This window comes from Amblyomma maculatum, unplaced genomic scaffold (genome assembly GCF_055883805.1).
Source record: "Amblyomma maculatum isolate TAMU_Amacu unplaced genomic scaffold, ASM5588380v1 scaffold_14, whole genome shotgun sequence".
Lineage (NCBI taxonomy): Eukaryota > Metazoa > Arthropoda > Arachnida > Ixodida > Ixodidae > Amblyomma > Amblyomma maculatum.
In genome coordinates, this window is record NW_028146739.1 from 100,629 (window position 1) to 123,132 (window position 22,504).

General features: G+C 46.9%; 1 protein-coding gene across 5 annotated transcripts in view; it reads right to left on the reverse strand.

The window, feature by feature from the left end:
* Positions 1-22,504, reverse strand: part of LOC146172058 (ubiquitin carboxyl-terminal hydrolase 8-like) — a 469,773-nt gene that overhangs the window by 51,937 nt on the left and 395,332 nt on the right. For all 5 annotated transcript variants that reach the window (XM_084586092.1, XM_084586094.1, XM_084586091.1 and 2 more), the window contains 2 exons: positions 17,210-17,352; positions 6,565-6,709 (listed from right to left, as the gene is read on the reverse strand). In XM_084586092.1, the coding sequence (XP_084442218.1) occupies positions 6,565-6,709; positions 17,210-17,352 (288 nt within the window). The remainder of the gene's footprint in view (positions 1-6,564; positions 6,710-17,209; positions 17,353-22,504) is intronic.

Genomic DNA, 22,504 nt, shown 5'->3' on the forward strand with positions numbered 1-22,504 from the left:
TCAACGCTCAATTTAAAGGCTGCTGAGAACAATCTGAATGACGTCACAAACAGCTACCAGTACGGGCTGGAACATTGTGGAAAGACAAACGAGTGGCCGGAATCTTCGAGGTAGATCTCTGTGCATCTTGCGCTACAACGAAACTGATAAAGATGTGACTAGCGACATCGAGCATTAACAAACAAGGATTACGGAACTGATGCGCGATCCAGAATCAGAGTGATAAGCCTTTATGCCGGCGGCTGTTAAAAAACAACAATTATAGTTTTGAAGGTTTCGCGGCAATATGCTGCCGCGGGAGGGGCACGTTTAACGTCCGATGTCTCAACCGCTAGCAGCAGCGACAGCGGGCGGAGGAAAGACAATGAAGACGGCGTCTAAAACAACGTCTCGTCTTTAATGCAACAACATAGCTTTGTTAAACATAGCTAGAGACAACCAGACTAACCTGGACTTGCAATCAAGATTAACTAAGCCTAACCAAGCTATAGCTTAGCTTTCGCTACGTATATCCACGGCCGGACTGAATGCAGCAGCACGCTTTGTTACGATCTCCGCATTTGCCCGGCGAGCAAGGAAAATTTTTCTCAGCGCCTCGCACCTCTGCTTGTCGAGTGAGGGCGCTACGGGCCTGCCCAGGCCTGCCCTCCGCGCTGCCAGTCTAGCGCCAGTAGCACGCTGAATTGCAGCAGGAAGCGACGCTGCAGCAAGCGCTTGTTGATTTTTCAAGCTTTCGGGCACCCTGCACGTGGGCGGTTCGTGGTCACGAATTTGGTGTACTTTGACCCGTATCTCTCCAGAGAACATTCATCAGTTTCAGAAGCCAATGAGTGTTACAGCGGGCATCCAAAACAAGTGACACTGAGGACATGATGCCTGTGCCTACTGGTGAGTGTACTGTCTCGCATGCCGTGAACGGTATATCACGCCTGCACTCGGCTTGTCACGACCAGTAATTCCAGTGATCGAATTTCCAAGCTTCTAGAGAGCCATGACAGAAGTGAATTTTATTATCCTAAACCTGAGCTGTTGGTTCTTTTGAATAGACTGTGAATGTCTTTTAAAAGGCTGTTAAGCAGTTTCCCCGGAAAAATATCCTTGAGATCTTCAGATAACAATCAAATCAAGCCGTAACTTGAAAGGTCAGCTCTGCTCAGATGCCCAGAAGGGGTGGACAACAGCCATTGCTAAAAGATCAGCCTGCTTATTGCTGAGAAATTCCTCAGAATACTTCTCAATTATTATACAAGGCATCATCATCATCATCATCAGCCTGCCTATACCCACCGCAGGGCGAAGGCCTCTCCCACATTTCTCCAATTAACCCGGTTCTGTGGTAGCTGCATCCACTTGACCCCTGCGAATTTCTTAACCTCATCCGCTCACCTAACTTTCTGCCACCCCCTGCTACGCTTTCCTTCCCTTGGAATCCAGTTTGGTATACCCTAAGCGACCATCGGTTATCCTCTCTTCACACTACATGCCCTGGCCATGCTCATTCCTTTTTGATTTCCACTAGAATGTCAGTAACATGAGTTATTTCTCTGACCCACTCTGCACGCTTCCTATTTCTTAAAGTTACCCCTACCATTTTTCGTTCCATAGCCCTCTGGGTTGTCCTCAACTTAAGTAGAACCCTCTTGGTTAGCCTCCACGTTTCAGCCCCATAGGTGAGTACAGGTAAGATGCAACTGTTGTATACTTTCCTCTTGAGCAATACCGGTAAGCTGCTAGTCATAATCTGCGAGTGCTTGCCAAATTTGCTCCATCCCAATCTTATCCTTCTTGTTATTTCCTTTTCATAGTCCGGATCTGCGGTTACTACCTGTCTTAAGTAGACATATTCGCCTACTACTTCCAGTACTTCGCTACCTAATGTAAACTGCTGTTCCTTCCGGGGGCTGTTGAACATTACCTTAGTCTTCTGCATATTGATTTTCAAGCCTACCTGTATACTTTTCCTGTCTAGGTCATCAATCGTTATTTGCAGTTCATGCCCGGAGTTACTTAGCAAGGCAATGTTATCAGCAAATCGCAGATTACTGAGGTATTCTCCATCTACCCTTATCCCTAAATGCTCCCATTCCAACTCTCTGAATACTTCCTCTAAGCAAGCTGTGAACAGTACTGGGGAGACATTTAAGCTAGAATGCCTCTAAAGCAATTTTGCCTTCTTCCTTGCTGCCTTCTCTTGCACGCTCTGGTCCTTTTGCTGCCTCAGAAATTTTGCATAAAAATGCATGCTTGTAATGAGATAAAACACTAGGCAGTCCTTTAAAGGATGTTTGGACTGTTTCCAGGGCTATTTGATTGCAGGCATACTCACATGGAACATCTGTAATAATCTGATTTAAGCTACACGTTGGTTGTGCAAGCAGCTTCATGCAGCGCAACATATTGTATGCCTTAGGACTGGCAATGCGTAGCAAAAGGCATGCAGTTCATAATCCACACTCGTGTGTCGTATCCCCTGCGGTCGTTTTGCTTCAAATTGCCTAAAATATTTTCAAAGGCCACTTGCTGCAGTGGAGGTAACGAGTTCAACGCTTTCTTCATCCCCTCAGAACGCTCATTCTTCTGCTGATCTTTTAAAGTGTTTATGTTCTTCACAAAGGAAGTTCTGGCAGCTGCTGCTCTCAGGGACTTCTTGTGAAGATTCTTGATGTTCCTGAATGCCAGGCGCTCTTTCTTCTGGCACGTTTCCTTAACTTTCTTGTTCTTTTGTGTGCGGCATCGAGCACATATTGTCTGCATTGAAAGAGTCCCGCACATTTTTGAACCACTCCCGACAACAGTGCAGCCTTGGCAGATGTGCAGCTTATTTACGGAATCCACCAGGGAGGACATTTCACTGACGTTGCGAATGTGCATGCTTGTAAACGCACTTGCCGTGGCCACATTATGTTAACCCACAGCAACACACTTTTCAATCAGCAGTGGCCTGTCTTGAGACTTGATCGTGTAGAATGCGATGAATTTGTTGCTTCCATCCTCAATGATCATTTTTTTCCACGACCCTGGCAACTGTACAGATTCCATGTCATTTAGGTTGCTCAAAGCTTGACAAACTGGCTTCCTCATAACCACCGCACTGCAAGTTGTTGTGATGTTCGTCAATTCTTCCACTACAGCATCGTACCTTGCGCTTCTTAAAGGTGGGTTCAGACGAAAGGACCGGAGCAAGGATAGTCCGCGCGTGTCACCACGAATCTGCTGCCACGTGACCACGCATCACCGTGTCTATCCGGCCGTCGAGCATTCACACGAAGCCAGCGGACCATCCGCGTGTACTCTCCTCCCTCGCTGTTCGTGCGCGCTGCCGAAAACCTTTCTACCGAGAGTTTCAACATGGACGCCGAGCGAAACCGACATCTCGCTGCCCTGGCTGTTCTACGTGAAGTGTGCGAGGACGACGAGGAAGCGAAAAAGCGCTCATTTATTGCAAGCGTTCTTTATTGCAAGCATCTTCAGTATTCCATATCGGTGGGCAGCTCTCTACGAGTGCTAAAAACGTGACTGGCTTTTTTCGCTACTTCACCCATAATCAGCACTAGAAACCGAGTAAAGCTACAACTCTGGCACACCCACAAGCACAAAAAACGATGCACTGCAGGGAACACAGAGCGAACGATGTAGCGCAAGCGTAGCAACGTGGAGGTAGCAGCGATAAAGCAAAAAGAGCGAAAACAATCTCAGTCTGAAAAAGGCATATTCAGTCTGCTTTGGGACGACCACACCGCTCTCTCGCCTCTTAACTAGAGGCTTTATCATGTATGCAGGAAGATTAGAAAAAACTTTCGGTTGATGAGGGTCGAGGAGTTTCCACTATTTTTCTGTCAATTACGTTCATGTAATTTTTCAGGACACCCTGGTCGTGGAAGTGGAGGTCGCATACTCTCGACTTGGCAGATAACTCCCTGTCAGCTAGTACGATGGTTCTATTCCATGCAGCATGCAAGGCATTGTCGCTGGGTGCAGAAAATTAATGCCATGACGAGCTGCTCGTGTCATTCCCATAGCCGCTCGTGTAACCCAGCACGCAACACATAGGCATGGTGACCGCAGAAAGGCCTGGGAGAGTCGCGACGGGTGCGGCTCTGTCGCTGCCACCGCAGTGTAGCCGTGGCACCAGCCGCACCGTAAAGCCAAATTCGACGGCAGTGCCACTAAAACGCGATCTGGCGGTGGTTCTGCGCAATACAGCGAAGTTTTGAAACTGACCCTATCTAGTAACGTTGGCATTGGCCGATTTTCAACCGATAAGAAGCGCCCAATAATAGTTCTTCAAGGCAAAAAAAAAGACAAACGTACTTGCCTGTGGCCATAAATTGAAAAACACACCTTATGTAATTAGAGAAAATTTTGAATTCACCACTCGACTCATTCACTCCAAATTAATTCAATTCATTAAGCCCTGAAATTGCAGCTTTAAGCTGCAGTTTAATAAACTTTTACGTTCACGCTTTGGATACCATAACAGAAACCAACACTCAATCTAAACACGCCCTAAAGATAAATGAAACGCCTGAGAATGCATCAGCGCAAAATAAGTGCATGAACCAAATCTGCCCTGCGGATGCCCTTCATCATCACTCATCAACATCGCCTTCACGAGTATATGGAGTGTTCTGCCCAAACGACATCATATTCACATCTTCACTGAAGTCATAGACGCCAATATACATAGTCACACTAACAGAAATATGGCTAAACCTCCACTTCACCATTTACCGCAAGGATCACACTAATCAAAAAGGTGGGGGAGTTCCATTCGCCATTTGTGACACTTTCACTTCCTCACACATCCGTCAGGAAAATATTTTGGAAATTATCTGGGTATGCCTGCACAACGCCTCTGAGAAGCTAGTGTCTCCTCCAGACAGACCTCCAGACACATATCAATCATTCTCCTTACGCCAAGAACTCTCTCTTGATACAAAGAACTCTTGATACAAAGCTCATCACCGGCAAGTGATCAGAAACATTTCTTAGACCTAACCCTTGACTTTAACCTTCAACAAATGATAACAAGTCCCACCAGAGGAGACAACATCCCAGACCTTTTGATCACAACTCGCCCGGATGATGTAGAAACTGCAACTATCATTCCTAGCTTTGAGCGACCACAACTTTATTCATTTCCATTAAAAAAAATCACCAATGAGAAAACTAATAAAAAGCTATAAAAAGGGTAATCTTGAAGCTATAAACAATGATCTTGCAAAATGTTTGAAGAACTTTCGTTGCTCTTACCTAAATCACAGAGCAAATTGTAATTGAAATCTGTAAATACCTTACTGGATTTGGAAAGTAAGCATGTTCCAGCAACATTTATAAAATCAGATTCTAACAATCAATGGTTCAACAAACGCTTGAAGTCTCTCCTCGGTAAGAAGAAATGCTTGTATCGAACAGCATAACTGCATAACAGCCACTCAGCATGGGAGAAATATCGCCTGTGTGCCCAACAGTATGCTACAGAAATTACAAACGCCAAAGATAAGTTTTAATCACGATTTATCATCGATCCTTCAATCTAATTCGAACAAATTTTGGTGCATGTTGTCTAACAAATCACAAACTTGCAATATACAACTCCTGGATACTGATGACAAAATTATCAAAAGCGATGAATGCGCAAGTGCTCTTAACAATTACTTTACATCAGTTTTCTCTGCCGCTAATGTTACAGCTAGTTTATGAACGCACATCCCAACAAATGCCTAAAGTTGAAATTTACCCTGAAGGTATACCTAAGATGATTCCTCCACTTAAACTGTCAATTAATTGCAAGTTACTAAAAGATACCACTTTGAGTTCTAGCCAGATATCCTTAGACACCGGGGTTGTCCCAGATGATTGGAAAAAAAGCTCAAATTACACCCGTATTTAAGGCAAGTGACCGTACGTGCCCTACCAACTATCGTCCAATCTCACTCACTAGCATGCCACCCAAATTACTTGAGCATATTATTTATTAAAATATACTAGAACAAATGAACTTTTTATATCCGAACACATGGCAGCTATCATGCGATACCCAGCTCAATGAATTCATCTACGCCATTTTATAACATAAATAAATGGGTAGTCCACTCAATAATCCATATTTTGGTTAACTCAGACATTTTCTATATATGACAGCTCTCTGAGCCGTGCAGGTCCCTCCTATACAGAACATTTATGGAATCCTGTATAAAATTTATACAGCCTGTTTCTGTAGGGCATACACTTCTGTACAACTACACTACTACAATTCTATTTGAAAATACATGTGGATTCTGAAATATGTTATTTTTTAATTTTCCCCTTTTTTTCACTGATCAGATACTCGGGGGCATTTTTTTCCCCATATTCATTTTTACATCATATTTGAAAATTTCAATATTTGAACCTTCTGATTGTTCCTTGCAGTAAAACAAGCTACATAAAAAGACAAAAATCTCTTGTTATCCAAGGATTTAGTACTGAACGACACCAGAGAACTTTGTGGCACCTAAAACAAGTTCCTGCTTTCAAGAGTGATTCTACCCCTGTTTGCAGCTATGCTTGGCCACCACCCACCAGAAAGGCATACAGGTGGTAGGAGGGCCTCTGCTTGGTGTCCACCTGGGTGTGGTCCACGTAGCAGTTCATATCGAAGCCACCAATGGGGAAGTGCACGTACGTCTGCAGCTTCTTGCTCTGCCATGCAGTCTCACACCGGAACCTGGAAGAGCACAAAATTCCATCCGTGACACTGCTTGCCTGCACCACACAGTGTGTATCTGCCTTTTCTGAAAGCTAACAAATGAAGTAAGTTGTCAGCAGTATCTCTTGCTGGGCTAGTTGGTGTGACATTGCGTTAAACCAAAGGAAATACAGCGCTAAGTTTTAGACGAACCACACAGAAAGACGGACGGGAAAGGCGCTAACTCCAACTAAGTTTATTGAAAGAATCATGTGCACATATATAACCCGAAGACAGTGAACGCTTGCGCATGTCCCTAAAGTAAGAAGGAAAAAACCATTAGAAAAAACACCCTTAGGTAAAAACCTTCTCATAATCTCGTATTTTTTAACAATCTGTGTTCACTTTCGCGTAAAGATACAGAAGTCGTGTCCATCACAGTGTCCATCAGTGAACAGTGTCCATCAGGCGCTCGAAAGTAGCTGGGGCATTGCAGAGGCCAAAGGGCATAACGTTGAACTCGTATAAGCCGTCCGGTGTTATAAAGGCAGTTTTCGAGCGGTCATCATCAGCCATCGGTACCTGCCAGTAGCCGGAGCGCAAATCCAAAGAGGAGAAATACTCGGCTCCCTGTAAACAGTCCAAGGCGTCGTCGATTCACGGCAGAGGATAGACATCTTTGCGCGTGGTTTTGTTTAGCCTATGGTAATCGACGCAAAACCGGATGGAACCATCTTTCTTGGTGACCAGACCAACTGGAGAAGCCCATGGACTGTTGGATGGCTGTATGATGTCCCGGCGAAGCATGTTGTCCATGTTATCAGCAATGACTTGGCGTTCAGAGGCCAACACGCGATAAGGACGCTGTCGTAAAGGTGCGTTTGTACCAGTGTCGATTGTGTGCGTAACGACAGACGTGCGACCCAGCGCGGTGTGAGGAAGATCGAAGGCAGAAGTGAAGTTCTGTAGAAGAACAGCGAGTTGATCACGTTGTGTGGGTGGAAGGTTTGCGTCAATAGCTTGTTGAAGAACATCGGGTGGTGTCGAAGCGGTCGCTATATCGCAAGAGCTGAGAACATTAACGTCTAATGAAGTAGGCGTGGCAGGAAGAGGATTTAAAAGCGCAGGATCAAGTTCTTCAATACGACCGAGACACTCGCCACGTAGCAGGTCGGACGGGCACGAAAATGGATTTGAGACGTACATTGCACTAAGGCCATCTTCGAACTTCAGAACAGCAAAAGAGAGCAGGAGGCAGGGATGGCGTGAAGCGGTGTCGGAAGGTGTGAAGAAGACAGTCGAAGTAGTAACGCTTTCACAGGAGAGTGGAACGAGGGCAACAGAAAATGGAAGAATGTCTGTGTCATTGGCGACAAGGAGTTTTGCAGACTGGGTAGGGACATCACACAAGACGGTATCACAAAGAGGTAAAAAGGAAACTTCCACGCGGGCGCAGTCAATAACGGCATGATGAGTGGAAAGGAAATCGTAGCCCAGGATGATGTCGTGTGAGCAGTGAGACAGTACAATAAACTCGATGGTGTATAAGACGTCTTCGATGAGAACACGGGCCGTGTACGCCGCTGAGGGATGAATGCGCTGTGATGAGGTGCGAAGCGAAAAGCCGGAAAGCGCGATGGTCACCTTGCGAAGACGACAGCAAAGAGCTTCACTGATGACGGATATGGCAGCGCCTGTGTCGACAAAAGCGAGCACTGCGACGCCGTCGACAAACACTTGTATTACGTTAGCGGGAGAACACGGAGGACTTGAAGAGTTCGAACCTAGCGCAGTTCTTGCCCCGGGAAATGCAACTGCAACTGCTAATTTCCCTCAACAGTGCCGGTAGAACGTCGTAGCGGAGATGGCGAATGGCAACGAGGGGAAGATGATCGGCGAGTGGTATATGTTTGATTGTCATGAGATACAAAGTCGGAACCGGGCGGAGTTCTCGGCGAGGGATGGTCGGTATCGTAAGAGTAGTTCCAAAGGTTAGGGCGAGGAGGTGGAAGGCGTTGGGGGCAAAGGCGTGCAACATGACCCGGCAGCCCACAAGAGTAGCAGATTGGTCGGTTGTCCGCGGTACGCCAAGGGTTCGTAGGGCGTTGGCGTACCCTTGGAATAGGGACATTGAATGCAGACCCAGCCAAAGGCGAAGGAAGGTTAGAAAGAGCGGCCTGGTAGGAAAGAGGTCCTGATGGCATTAGCGGCCTGGCCGCAACTTGGGCGTACGTTAGTGGTGCCGTGACTTGCGCTGGCACGGGGCTGGTCGGCAGCACTGGGCTGGACGGGAGCACGAAACTGGACGGAAGGACATCAGCGATGTGGTCTTGCATGGCACACCGTATGGTAGGGGCCAAAGACGGAGCCATGTAAGGAACAAGGCAGCCAGTATCTTGTAACTGAGGGACCAGTGATAGCTGGCGGGCGACATCTTCTCGAACGAAGGCTTTGATTTGTGGAATCGAAGGGCTGTCTTCTGATGGAGTAGAACCACCCAGAGCTAGTGCAGAGATGGTGCCGTCTCTAACACAGGACCGCCGGGTAGAAGCGCGCTTCTTACGAAGCACGTCGTAGCTCTGGCAAAGTTTGATAACGTCACTGACCGTGCCAGGATTTTTCACCCATAGCATCTGGCACGCGTCGTCAGAGATGCCTTTCATGATGTTTTTTCTATCTTATCCGCTTCGGACATTAAGGGGTCGACACGCTTGCACAGGTCAACGATGTCTTCTATGTAACTGGTGAACGACTGTTTGGCCTGCTGAGTGCACTCGCGCAAGCTTTGTTCTGTTCGGAGCTTGCGAACTGCAGGGCGGCCGAACACATCGACAAAATTCTTCTTAAATGCAGACCAAGATAGCAGGTCTGCCTCATGGTTGCGAAACCAGAGGTTCGCCATGTCAGTCAGGTAAAAGATAATGTTACCTAATTTGGTAGTGTCGTCCCATCGGTTGTAAGTACTGACACGCTGGTACGTCGACAACCAATCGTCGACGTCTTGATCGGCCGTGCCACTGAAGAGGCATGGGTCACGCTGCCGTAGAGCTTCAGAACACAGGACCGTGGTTGGGAGGGGCGGCGATGTTGAGGCAGTATCGTCCGGCATGGTGGAAGCAGATGGCAATGGGTGGCTTCTTAGTTCCAGGTTGGACGGGAACGTATCCAGCAGCACCTCCACCAATTGTAGAGGTGTGTTTATTCGGTAAACCCAGATGGATCCAGCCGCTCAGGAGGAACTCGCTGCGGAGTGTCAAGCGTGGCGAATCAGCAAGGCCGCTACCAACTTCCTCGTCCTCGAGTGTGCCAGCATGCGATGCATGGCAGTGGCTATGAAGACGAAGATTACCACACTACACTTGCAATAAATACACTTTGGTGACAGAGAAGAAACGGCTCTTTGTTTGTACACTCGTTATTACATAGTCATCATAACTAAGTCTAAACTGCTTCCCCATTGGGTTGTAGACATTGGTTGCAGAGGGCTAAGTTGAAGGTAGTACTTAACGCTTAATTAGCCTTACTAGTCGAAGACATAGTGAAGAATCTTGGCTAGAGCAGTCAACGCCAGCATATATAAGCTGGTGTGACGTCACAGTGACAGTAGTGCCGCAGGTGAGCGGCGCAGCAACCTTGCACCGTAACTGCAGCTGGGGGATCTGAAGAAGCGAGTTGGCCCCTCATATCTAGCAACTGGTGTGACGTCACAGTGACAGTAGCGCCACAGGTGAGCGGCGCAGCAACCACGCACCATAACTGCGGCTGGGCGATCTGAAGGAGCAAGTTGTCCCCCATATCTAGCAGATGGTGTGATGCCACAGCGACAGTAGCGCCGCAGGTGAGCGGTGCAGCAACCACGCGCTGTAACTGCGGCTGGGCGATCTGAAGGAGCGAGTTAGTCCCCTATATCTAGCACCTGGTGTGACATCACAGTGACAGTAGCGCTGCAGGTGAGCAGCGCAGCAACCATGCACTGTAACTGCGGCTGGGCAATATGAAGGAGCGAGTTGGCCCCTCATATCTAGCAACTGGTGTGACGTCACAGTGACAGTAGCGCCACAGGTGAGCGGCGCAGCAACCACGCACCGTAACTGCGGCTGGGCGATCTGAAGGCGCGAGTTGGTCCCCCATATCTAGCAGCTGGTGTGATGCCACAGCGACAGTAGCGCCGCAGGTGAGCGGTGCAGCAACCACGCGCTGTAACTGCGGCTGGGCGATCTGAAGGAGCGAGTTAGTCCCCCATATCTAGCAGCTGGTGTGACATCACAGTGACAGTAGCGCTGCAGGTGAGTGGCGCAGCAACCACGCACTGTAACCAGGCCGCGGAAAGTCAGGGGCACTTCCGTCCCGTCTAATTCTCCCAAGCGGGGGCGAAAGGAGGAAAGAAAAAGCTGGGAGGAGGACTTCTCCCTCGCGCCTAAATTTTCCCCTCGCACTGACGGCGCCGCCGACTGCGCTGCGTGGCTTGCTTCGTCCTCGCGTGAACCGCTGCAACCGTTATGACTCCGCTCGTTTTGAATTAGAACCGTCGTCTGCGTAGCCTAGTGCTGTGAATTCTCTGCGTGTTGGCTTATCGGCCAAAGTCGCGATTTTTTGTCGCGGTTCTTTTACTCTGTGCATCTCATTCCTGCTGGCTCTTCGCCCCTTCGTGAGACGAGAGACTTGTCTGCGTGCACCTCCAGTTCCGTGGACCCATCTCGTCTGCTCATTGTGCTGGCCATTACAGTCGGCGATACCCGCTGTGTTTCGTGTTGTTGAACTTGTTACCTTCATGTACTGTGGAGAGACGTACGTTTTGAAGAAGACGGTTCTTCCAGGAAGGGTAGAGTAAATATTTAATCATGCATTTTGGTTATGTATAGCACAGTGACATGTGATTACTTGCATCAAATACCAACCACTAGGTAACTAGAATGCAGGTATTTGCTCATGTTTCTACATTGCTTTGATGGTATGGAATGCGTAGAATGAATATGTGCATCATTTATTTAATTTCATATCAACTGTACACACGCTGACAGAAGCAGTGCCGGCAAACTGGGTTCTTTTGTAGTGATAAAGCAAGCATGCAAGATTACAATGTTAGCGCAGAACACATAACACTACTGTAAACTGTTAGCAATGTAAAGTGCGTGTGTGTGAGGGATACCTCGTCGCATCTTTTCATTTTCTGTTTCACGTGCAGTTAATAAAAAAGAGAAACAATATCTGCTGATCTATGTGCTTTTTCTTGCTGCGGTCGGGTACGCTTGCTTGCGAGCGCCTGCGCCCTCGAGAGCGCTATGCTTGTCGTTTTTCTTTCCATCACACTGTTCCTGACGCGAGCCGGTCGCGCCGCGGCAGAACGATGATGCGGTAGAAAATCCACGGGCAGAGCGTTTTCCCAAGCGCGGGCGCACGCGAGCGCGCGACCCGCGCTGCTTGAAGCAACCTACCGACACCCCCTTCAGCGCACCGTTTTTTGGGACCAGTCCGCTATACGGCCTCCCCCGTCATGTCCATTTTTTACGCGCCCCCTCCCGCTATAATCCAATAATGGGGAGTTTGGCGCTAGCGTCTGTAATTCGTGGCCGCTGGGAGGTTTAGGGAGTTTCACACCCTTGCTGTAACTGCGGCTGGGCGATCTCAAGGAGCGAGTTGGTCCCCCAATCTAGCAGCTGGTGTGATGCCACAGTGACAATAGCGCCGCAGGTGAGCGGCGCAGCAACCACGTGCTGTAACTGCGGCTGGGCAATCTGAAAGAGCGAGTTGGTCCCCCATATCTAGCAGCTGGTGTGATGCCACAGTGACAGTAGCGCCGCAGGTGAGCAGCGCAGCAACCACGTGCTGTAACTGCGGCTGGGCAATCTGAAAGAGCGAGTTGGTTCCCCATATCTAGCAGCTGGTGTGATGCCACAGTGACAGTAGCGCCGCAGGTGAGTGGCTGGGCGATCTGAAGGAGCGAGTTGGCCCCTCATATCTAGCAACTGGTGTGACATCACAGTGACAGTAGCGCCACAGGTGAGCCTCGCAGCAACTACTCGCCGCAACTGCGGCTGGGCGATCTGAAGGAGCGAGTTGGTCCCCCATATCTAGCAGCTGGTGTGACGCCACAGCGACAGTAGCGCCGCAGGTGAGCGGCTGGGCGATCTGAAGGAGCGAGTTGGTCCCCCATATCTAGCAGCTGGTGTGACGTCACAGTGACAGTAGCGCTGCAGGTGAGCGGCGCAGCAACCACGCACCGTAACTGCGGCTGGGTGATCTGAAGGAGCGAGTTTGTCCCCCATATCTAGCAGCTGGTGTGACGTCACTCCACTTAAGGTCAAACGTCACTGGGGCCGGGTCACGTGAAGGCTTGAAAGTGCGAGTAGTATTGCTTTCGCAATAAAAAATCTATTCTAAATGCACAGATATCCTTAAAGCAAATCCTAACTGCAGTTGAAACCAGATGTAACAAACCTCCATGCAGTGAATGGCAATGGCCCAATGCTGCTTCCAATGAAGCATGTGTATTTGAGAATTTCATGAAATCATGGTGCTGCAGTGGTTGACCTCAATATAATGAACTAAGCCAAATATCTGTTAGGTAGTTAGATGAAATTTATCAGAACCATGCTAATGTTTTGCAACAATGAAACATGAGCTGACATGAAAGATCACAATGAGCAACAGCACTGCACCATGCTCCCTTACTGTCAATGCATCTCTGTGAAAAATGCAGCAGTACTTGAGTTTTTGAACATAGCACCAAGTGGAATCAAAAGAAGTGAGAAATGACAGAAAAAGGCACAAGATGTTTTTTTTCCGCTAACTTGCCATAAGGCATGCAAACCATTTTTTGCCAGAAACTGGAGAAGTTATGCTTTTAGAGTTGTCTATTAGCCACTTAGGAAAGTCCTCCTCCCTCGTCGCCGTCAGTCCTACTTCCTAAAGAATCTGTGTCCTTGACGCCCTCGTCCCTGCACAAGTCCACAGCAGGTGGCGAACATCCACTTCTGCAGCCAGTGTAGAAAATTTCGGGCAGGTGGTCGGTCCTATATCTTGGAGGTCCCATTGACACTTGACCGATGGGCCACCCTTATCGTTACCCTGGCGCTGATAACCCTTGCGCGTAAAAAGTGGTTATGGTGGAGGATTGGCAACATGAGGCAATGAGTCAGTTTCATGGAGACTAGGAAGATGTGTGAAGGCCTCTGTGGATGGACCAGCTCTAGCAGCAGCAGGGTTGTGCATGCCTTCGGGTCTACAACCCTTCAGCTCTCCTCCCTTGTACCCATGTTGTGTGAGAAGCAGCGAAGGTGGTTGATACCAAAGAGTATTTACCATACATTTCTCCCCCTTTATTACTTCAAGTAATGAGGGTTTAGTGTAAGCATTCAAGAGTTTATTTCAGTTACATGTAAAGGCAGTGCCCGTCCTGGATATCTTTTTACGAAAACATGCTTCACCAACCAGCCCAGCAACATGTTTTGTTAAGTAAAGTTAAATCTCGGATGGAAATGAACGATGGCGCAACACGGACACAGACAAGAAAGGGACACCACATGTCTGTGCCCGTGTTGTGCCGCCGTTCATTTCCATCATGCACCAACTCGCCCCTCGGGCCATTATTCTGATTAAATCTCGGTACTATGAACACCACATGAATAATTTTTTTTTTCAAATTAATGAATATTTAAAAAATCCCAATAGATTTAAAACATTTTAAATGTATAAATATTTCAGAATTATGACTTTCAATATAGTGCCTATTTTGGAATAATGTACAAAATTAATTTTGCCCCTATAATCAAGTAACATCAGTATCACTGTTCAAAAGCTGCTCAAAATAGGGCCACACGTTTCAAGATGAATTCTTACACATTTCATGGCACTCTTTCAAAACACTTCGTTCCGTATCTAGGCTTACATTGTTGAAGCAAATAGCACGGGGAAAGGTTTATTTAAACCGCATACGATTATCTCAGTGAGGAAAGACCATAGTTGCTACAGTCGTAAAATAGCCTGCCACACAACTGTGTACCAATTGTCTCTTTTCCCTAGAAAAATAAAATAATGCAACAGAGTATCACAATGTGTCGTCTCGGCAGCTGATGACACTTTTCCAGTTCAGCTGATGCAGCACCTATGGGCCTCAGTGTAACGATTGTATTCCTGCTTTTTAGTATACTGCTGGCAAGTTGTTTGACGTGATTGCTTCACTCATACCTTGACGACTTGCCGTTCTGGCTGACTGCCTTGACTTCGTTTTACGCTTACTCCTGCTTTTATTTTTTAGCTTTGTATGCTTCTGGCAAGTTGTTGGGTCTGCTTACTTGTTTACCTGCTTGTCACTTTATTGTACTTACTGCTTTCGATGACTATGCTTTGTTTTACACGTCACATTTTCTAATATACCCCCATACTGCAATGTAGGTACAGTCGAACCCGGATATATCGAACTCGAAGGGGATCGCGAAATAGTTCGATATATCGATAATTCTATATACAGAAATCGGCTTGTGACCGCACTTACGATGCGAAAAAACGATACCGTATTTGTCGCGTAATCAATCCACTCGCATAATAAACCCACCCTCCACTTTTGCACCCAGGAATCTTGAAAAAAAGAAAGCGTTAAGGTCAGCTCGCTCACATGCAAGCAATTGAGCGATCTCAGTGACGAGCGGCAGCTCAAAACAAGGTTTCTGTGTCATCGCGGCAGCAGAAATCATGAGCCGTTTCGCTTGCATGTCGATGGCGCGTGTCAGTCCGTTTCGGTCGTCTCATCCACAGCTCATTGGCAGCGTGCCAAGATTCTGCGCAGCGATAACGTCGGGGCGCGTTTATCTTTTGATAGCTCCTGCGGTGGCGAGGAGCGAACTTGGCAGTGTGCCCGTGGTGGCTTGATTGCACAAGCCTGGTTCGATTTATCACGCCGCGTTTGGGGCAGGCGTCATTATTGCAGCAGCTGACCGCGTGCTTTCGTTGATTCATACATGCAAGGATAAACGATTAAAAAAAATAAATAAAATAAACATCCCCGCAAGAAAAAAAAAAAAAGAAATCCTGCCGCTTCTTAACGTCCGCAGCCGCCATATCTTAGGCTACGCCGCGCGTACAGCACAACGATAAGAAAAGATGACTCTCGCAAAAAAAACAAAAAAAAAAAACAGACGTGCCATTTAACATCTGCAGGCGCCATAGCCACGTCAGCCGCCGCGCCGCCGCACGCAGAGGGTTCGCAACACACGCTGGAGAAAGCGTCCGGTCTGTCTGAAAACGGGCTGAGCTGGCTTGGCGCATGCGTTGCGCGTGCTGAAGGAGAGAGACAGCTCGGCAAAAGAATGGGCACACCCACGCACATGGCTTGCAAACGTCATGTGTTGGCGCGCGGGAAACGACAACTGCAGATGCGCGTGCCTTTGGGGAATGGGCGCGGTGCTGCAAAGACCAGCCGTCGCCTCTCATTCCTTCCGCGCGTGGCTTGAAAACGTCATGCAGCAGACTGCCAAGGGTGATGCGATCGTCTTTGGGGAAGGCACACTTTCCAATGCGTGGTGCGGAGTTCGATATATCGAACGACCAGTGAAATTGAGTTCGATATATGGCGCGGCTTTCCTATACTTTTACATGGGATTTTCAAGGGGATATTTCGTGAGTTCGATATAACCAAAATTCGATATATCCGGGTTCGATATAACCGGGTTCGACTGTACATGCGAAAAAGTTAATAAATAAATACTAAGAGTGCCACAAACGTCATGTCAAACAGAAAAGTCACGTGGCCCATCATCACTACACTTCGAACCAACTCCTAGAGCCACTGTGGCTTAATATGCCTAGCAGGCCTAGCCACCTTTTTTCGCTTATTGCTGTGTGACCTTAATGTGAAGTTGGTGCCCACAAAAAGCAAAAGCAGTCAAAAGCAGACAGAGTGGCCATGAACCAGCCGGGAAGACCGAGACTGACAAGATTGTCAAACTTCATGAAACACTGAAAAAATACCAAGTCATGTCATCCCTCGGTGCAGTTGAGATGCTGCACAAAGTGCAAGGTGATGAGGCATCCCAATTGTGAGTTACATATGAGAGGAAATTAACTCATTTCTTTAAATAAAACATCTTTGAAGCGAGTGCAAGATCTTTGAGATTTTCCTTGTCTGCACACATGTCTACTGCCAAGGTATTTTACTTTCATACTCAGGAGGTTTGACCACTGGCCTATAACCACCAGCTTTTCATTACAGTGATATCTAAAAAATAATGAACTAATTTTGGCGCATGATTCATTACACTGAAATTTGACTGAGTTCCTAAATTTCGTTTCAGTTGTGCACTGTCTTTTTGAGCCTGCATTTAGCACATTTAGCTCTAGTATGCATTAGTGTGCACTAAAATACTTGTGGCAATTCCAGAGAATAAAGCCTCGTCTCTTCTCTTGTTGTGGTCTGGATGGTTTATTATTCAGAAGCCCAGGGGATCAACTTCTAAGAGGCATTCAAGAACGTCCCTCCCATTGAAGGTGACATTCAGGAGATTTGGCATTATGAGCCACCCGTTGTGGCGTAGAAGTACTTACCGGTTGAACTGTATCACCAGGATCTTGGGCAGCCGAGCAATGATCATCCGCTTCTCAGCCTTGCGCTTCTGCTTACAAGAAGGGCAGTCCCAGGCAGCCTCACCTGACATGCTCTCTGTTTCCAAGAACAGCTTGAGGCAGTCCTGCACACCATTCAAGAGAGGCTCACTTAGTCAAACAGAGCCTCTTTGGCCACAAAGCAAGGCTCAGCTTGCTCTGTTCTTTCCAACGACCTGCTTTCTCAGAGTTAGACTTTGCTTCTTGCTTTTTTTTTATCATTTCTTCTTCCTAAACAGTTGGCGCGGTATCAATAAAACTAGAGGCGTGTGAATACTGAAATTTTCAAATAAGAATAAAATACGAATGTGCGAAAAAAATGCCTATGTGGGAGAAAAATGCCTCCAAATATCGAACTGAATATTAAATCTCATATCAATGAAAAAAAAAGCACACAAAAAAACGAAAGATTAAAATATAGGAAAAACTGTTGTTCATCTGGTTTATTTCAAATTCACATGGTATTTGTAAATAAAACTATACTAGAATTGCACACAAGTGCGCACACAACTGAAAAATCCGTAAACTAGGTTTTTGTTCAGGAAGGACCTGCATTCACCAGATCATTAATTCCACCTTCAAAGGATCAGAAGAAAACGTTCGAATTGACCAAAAGCTCGAATGGGCAAATGTATATACATTAATGGTATTATATATATATATATATAATGTATATATTTTGTAAACAATTGCAGTGGCCGCTCGCACGCAGGCATTTGTGGACAGTGCTCGGACACTTGCGCGCGAGCGATGCGAACTCGTTGACCGTCTTTACTTTGTAAATAATGTACAAAGCTCCCCCTGTCCTTTCTTCCTATCGCTCCCCTCTCTACTTCCCCTCGCTATCCTCTCCCTATCCCCTTTTCCTTCCCGCCGGCCGCAGCTCAAGTGCTTCAGTTTTTTAGATAGCAGTTGCCGCGGCCGGCAATACTCTTTTCCTTCTTTTTGATTATTTATAAAAAAAAAAAATAAACCAACCACTACGACCACCTGAACTGTCGAAAACCGTTTCCATCAAAGTAATTTTATATGATGAACAGATGGTTGTCTGCATTTCACATGAAACAAAAGTAAGAACATCTTTTCACCCAGTCACTTTGCACACACAAGGGAAGGTCCCTCACCACAAAACAGCCTTACGTTTTGAGGACGTTTCACTGCATAGCCCACGCAGTCAGGCATTGCAGTGAAGCATGCAGAGCAAGATTACAGTGCACATCATAATTAAGTATCCACTTAAATCCCATTTTAAGCAGTTCTAATCTTTTATTACACAATAAAAACAGCAGAGGTGAAGGAGCCAGAACAAGTTTATTGGAAATTTCTATTATAGACTATTTGAAGAGATCATGAATTAGTTCTCTATTCCAGTAAGAGCAGCCAGTTCTTTTTCAGTTTTCTGCTGCACTCAGAAATTTCCGGACCCCGGCAAGGTAGTTGAAGGCTTGTGCTGCTGTCACAGAGGATTACTCTTCCGATTTCTCCTCTTCACTTTCGCTGCTGTACTGTGCTGGCAGCACCTCAGCTACCAAGTCGTGCAGAGTGTCTTCCCTGCATACGCAGAGGTTATCGTCACTGAGGTCAGCAGCTATGTTGTGTGCTTGGAGGGCAGAAAGTACTAGCCCTGCATCATCGCTCTCCATTTGGAGGTAGTCTTCATTTTTATTTTGAGCGCAGTCAGGCAACTGCTGTGGCCTGGTATGTGGAAGGCATGCTGGAAGCAGTTTTATATCGTTGCTGGCGTTACTGCACTCCATGCATCAGCTAGCATTCCCACCGACGACAGAAATCTTACGCTGTACGACATGAAATTTTCCATGCATATTCATCATCATCAGCCTGACTATACCCACAGCAGGGCGAAGGCCTCTCCCATATTTCTCCACTTAACCCGGTTCTGTGCTAGCTGCATCCACTTGACCCCCGCGAACTTCTTAACTTGATCATCCAGCCACCTAACTTCCTGCCGCCCCCTGCTACGCTTTCCTTCCGTTGGAATCCAGTTTGTTACCCTAAGCGACCATCGGTTATCTTCTCTTCGCACTACATGTCCCGCCCATGCCCATTTCTTCTTCTTAATTTCCACTAGAATGTCAGTAACTTGAGTTATTTCTCTGACCCACTCTGCACGCTTCCTATCTCTTAATGTTACCCCTACCATTTTTCGTTCCATAGCCCTCTGGGTTGTCCTCAACTTAAGTAGAACTCTCTTGGTTAGCCTCCACGTTTCAGCCCCATAGGTGAGTACAGGTAAGATGCAACTGTTGTATACTTTCCTCTTGAGCGATACCGGTAAGCTGCTAGTCATAATCTGCGAGTGCTTGCCAAATGCGCTCCATCCCAATCTTATTCTTCTTGTTATTTCCTTTTCATGGTCCGGATCTGCGGTTACTACCTGTCCTAAGTAGACATAATCGCCTACTACTTCCAGTACTTCGCTACCTAATGTAAACTGCTGTTCCTTCCCGAGGCTGTTGAACATTACCTTAGTCTTCTCCATGCATATTAGCATCCTCTTAAAGAGTTTATCTTCAAACATTTGATCACCCCCTGATTCAGGGACTAGAGAACAGCAGTTGTGTTTGGAGGGAGGAACTCAAGACGAATTGCTTCCAGGCTCTCCACATCACCGTGAGCGGGACAGTTGTCAACAATCATCAGCACTTTTCTTTTATCGCGCTAGAAAACCATGTCAAGTTTCTGCAGCCACTCTTCAAACAATGATTGCGTCATCTATGCCCGTGAATTTGCTGCATATGAAACGGGTTGAGTTCGGACGCCTTTAAAGCACCTCAGATGCTTTGATTTGCCCACAATGCAAAGTTCGGGCTTGTGGCTACCATCCATATTGGCACAAACCATGACTGTGAGTCGCTACTTGCTCAGCTTACCGCCGGTACAATGCTCCTCCTTGCGACACAATGTTTGCTGAGGCAGGCACTTGAAGAATAGTTCCATTTTATCAGCATTATAAATATCCGCCAGGGAGTGTTCAAGCAGTAGGCTCTGAAGACGTGTCTGCTGCCAGCCGGTAGTAACCGCCTCATTCCCCGCTGCTGCTTCTCCACTTACAGTTTTGAAAGCGAGGGCATGTCGCTCCTTGAATCGCGACACCCATCCACCACTACACTTGAGATTGTCAGTTCCAAAGCGCACAGACAGTTCTTCCGCCTTCTCTCACAATATCGGTCCACTTACTAGTAGATTGGAGCTCCGAGCGTGCTTAAGCCAAAGGAGAACCGCCTTCTCAAGCTCCGGATGCGCCACCTCCCTAAGCCTTTTTCTGTCAGGAGCAAAGCGAGTTGCGTTGTTTTGCAACTTGTCTTTCGCTTTCACAATCGTTGTCAGCATACTTTTCGTTATCCCATACTTCAATGCTACAGCAGTCTTCTTCGTTCCAGCCTGCCTCAACTTCCTCTATGGCTGCCAATTTTTCTTTCACAGAGAGCGTCCGATACGTCCCTCGCGGAGAATGTGGTGCTACCGACGCGGGCAACCCAGGGAAAGAAAAGCACGAGCGGTTACGTGATTCGCAGTCGGCCGACACTACTCGCGTCACTTTCGCATCCTTTATTTTGTTTTTTTCTTTCTCCTGCAATTTTGAGAATTTTGACAAGCGCAGGCAGACAGTAGTTTTTTCCACAAGTTTTGAGGGTAAAGGCCCACTGTCCACCCTCCGGTCGAAAATATTTTCTTCCCCGGTGACTGTGAGACTTCGCCCCTATAACGCAAGGCCGCAAAATGTTTTTGAAAAGAGTAACTAATAACGCAGTTACAGCCACCGCAATCACCCGATTCTGTCCTGCTTCTCTCCTTCCGTTCCCTCGCAAAGGTTTTTCACTCTCCTGCCCGAGGTCGTCTAGCCTCCGCAAGACAAATTCCCTTTCCTCCTCCGTGTTTGGCGGGAAGTGGGGCGTGGCACTCCGCGAGCGCGAAGAAAAAGAAAAAAAAAAAACACGGCCGAGGGAGCGCGCGCCGCTGGATTCAGTCTGGCCGTGGCGAGGGAAAAGTGCGCAGCGAGCGGTAGACACCCATCCTTCTCCCATCAGTCAGCGAGACGGACCAATGGACGTCGTTCGCGGTACGTACGTCATTATTGTGGGCCGTCGGGCCAGCGCAGGAAACGGGGAAGCTGGCTTCCCAAAGGAGAGCATGAGAGAGCTTTGAATTGTATTTTCGATGCTTTGTGGCGCGCGTGTCACTGTAGCATTTTGCACAGACTATCTCCGGTACCTGATCGAAACACTGGGCTCCTTTGCTTAAAAGGGCCTTCCCTGGACAGTGGCCCTTTAAGTGTTGTTTTAATTTCGAATTTTCTCCATTGAACTGGCTAGCAAGCCACAAAAAGTTGAGCAGCGTCTCGTCCTTCGGGAGGCTTTTGTTTCGTTTCGAACATTTGTTTGTTAGGCTCTTCCTCACTTTTTCTTTTTTAAGTCATAATGCGCTTATTTTCACATTTTCCACTGTTTTAGTGTTATAAGAACTCAGATTTCGGCCAGTGGAGGAAACGATAGCCAATCATTTTTCGGTATGGACAAGCAAAAAGTATGCATTAACCAAACTGCGGTGTTTAAATTAAGCGGCGTTGAAATACATTGAAAACATGACAAACCAACGAAAAATTAAATTTCTGTTTGAATTAATTGAAAGTACGAATTATTAGAGTTTGAATTATCACGAGTCTACCTAGACAGGCATCGCAACACAAAACAAACCAAAACCAAAACTCATGAAATAAGGAGATGACGTTCCAACTCTGTTGCAAAATTGCTGGACAGAAAAATATGAAAGGTAAAGCATTCCATTGGGTACAGTTCTGGGGAAGTAACTATATTTAAATGTGTTTGTGTGGGCAAAAATTGGTGCCAGTGAGTGTTCCTGCGTGTGTCTGGTTCTCCTCGTACAATGAGCTTTGACGCATTTAGGCAACTTCATTTTCATATTTCTTTATAGGCAGTGATGAAGCAGGATGAGGCGACTGACCTTCCTTCAGGATTCTAGGGTGTGTATGTTGTGTTGTTTCATAAGAGTAGATGGTGGATCATGTCTTTTATATTTGCCAAATATCAACCGCACAGCTTTTCTTTGCACATGCTCGAGTTGTATGATATCTTTTTTATGGGGGTCCCGTACAACTGCCACAATAGGCAAGATGCTTAGTACTGGCAGGAGCATTCCTAAGTTTTCGCTAAAGAAACCACAGTTTGCAAAGTGCAGCAGCAGAAGTTTCTGATAAGT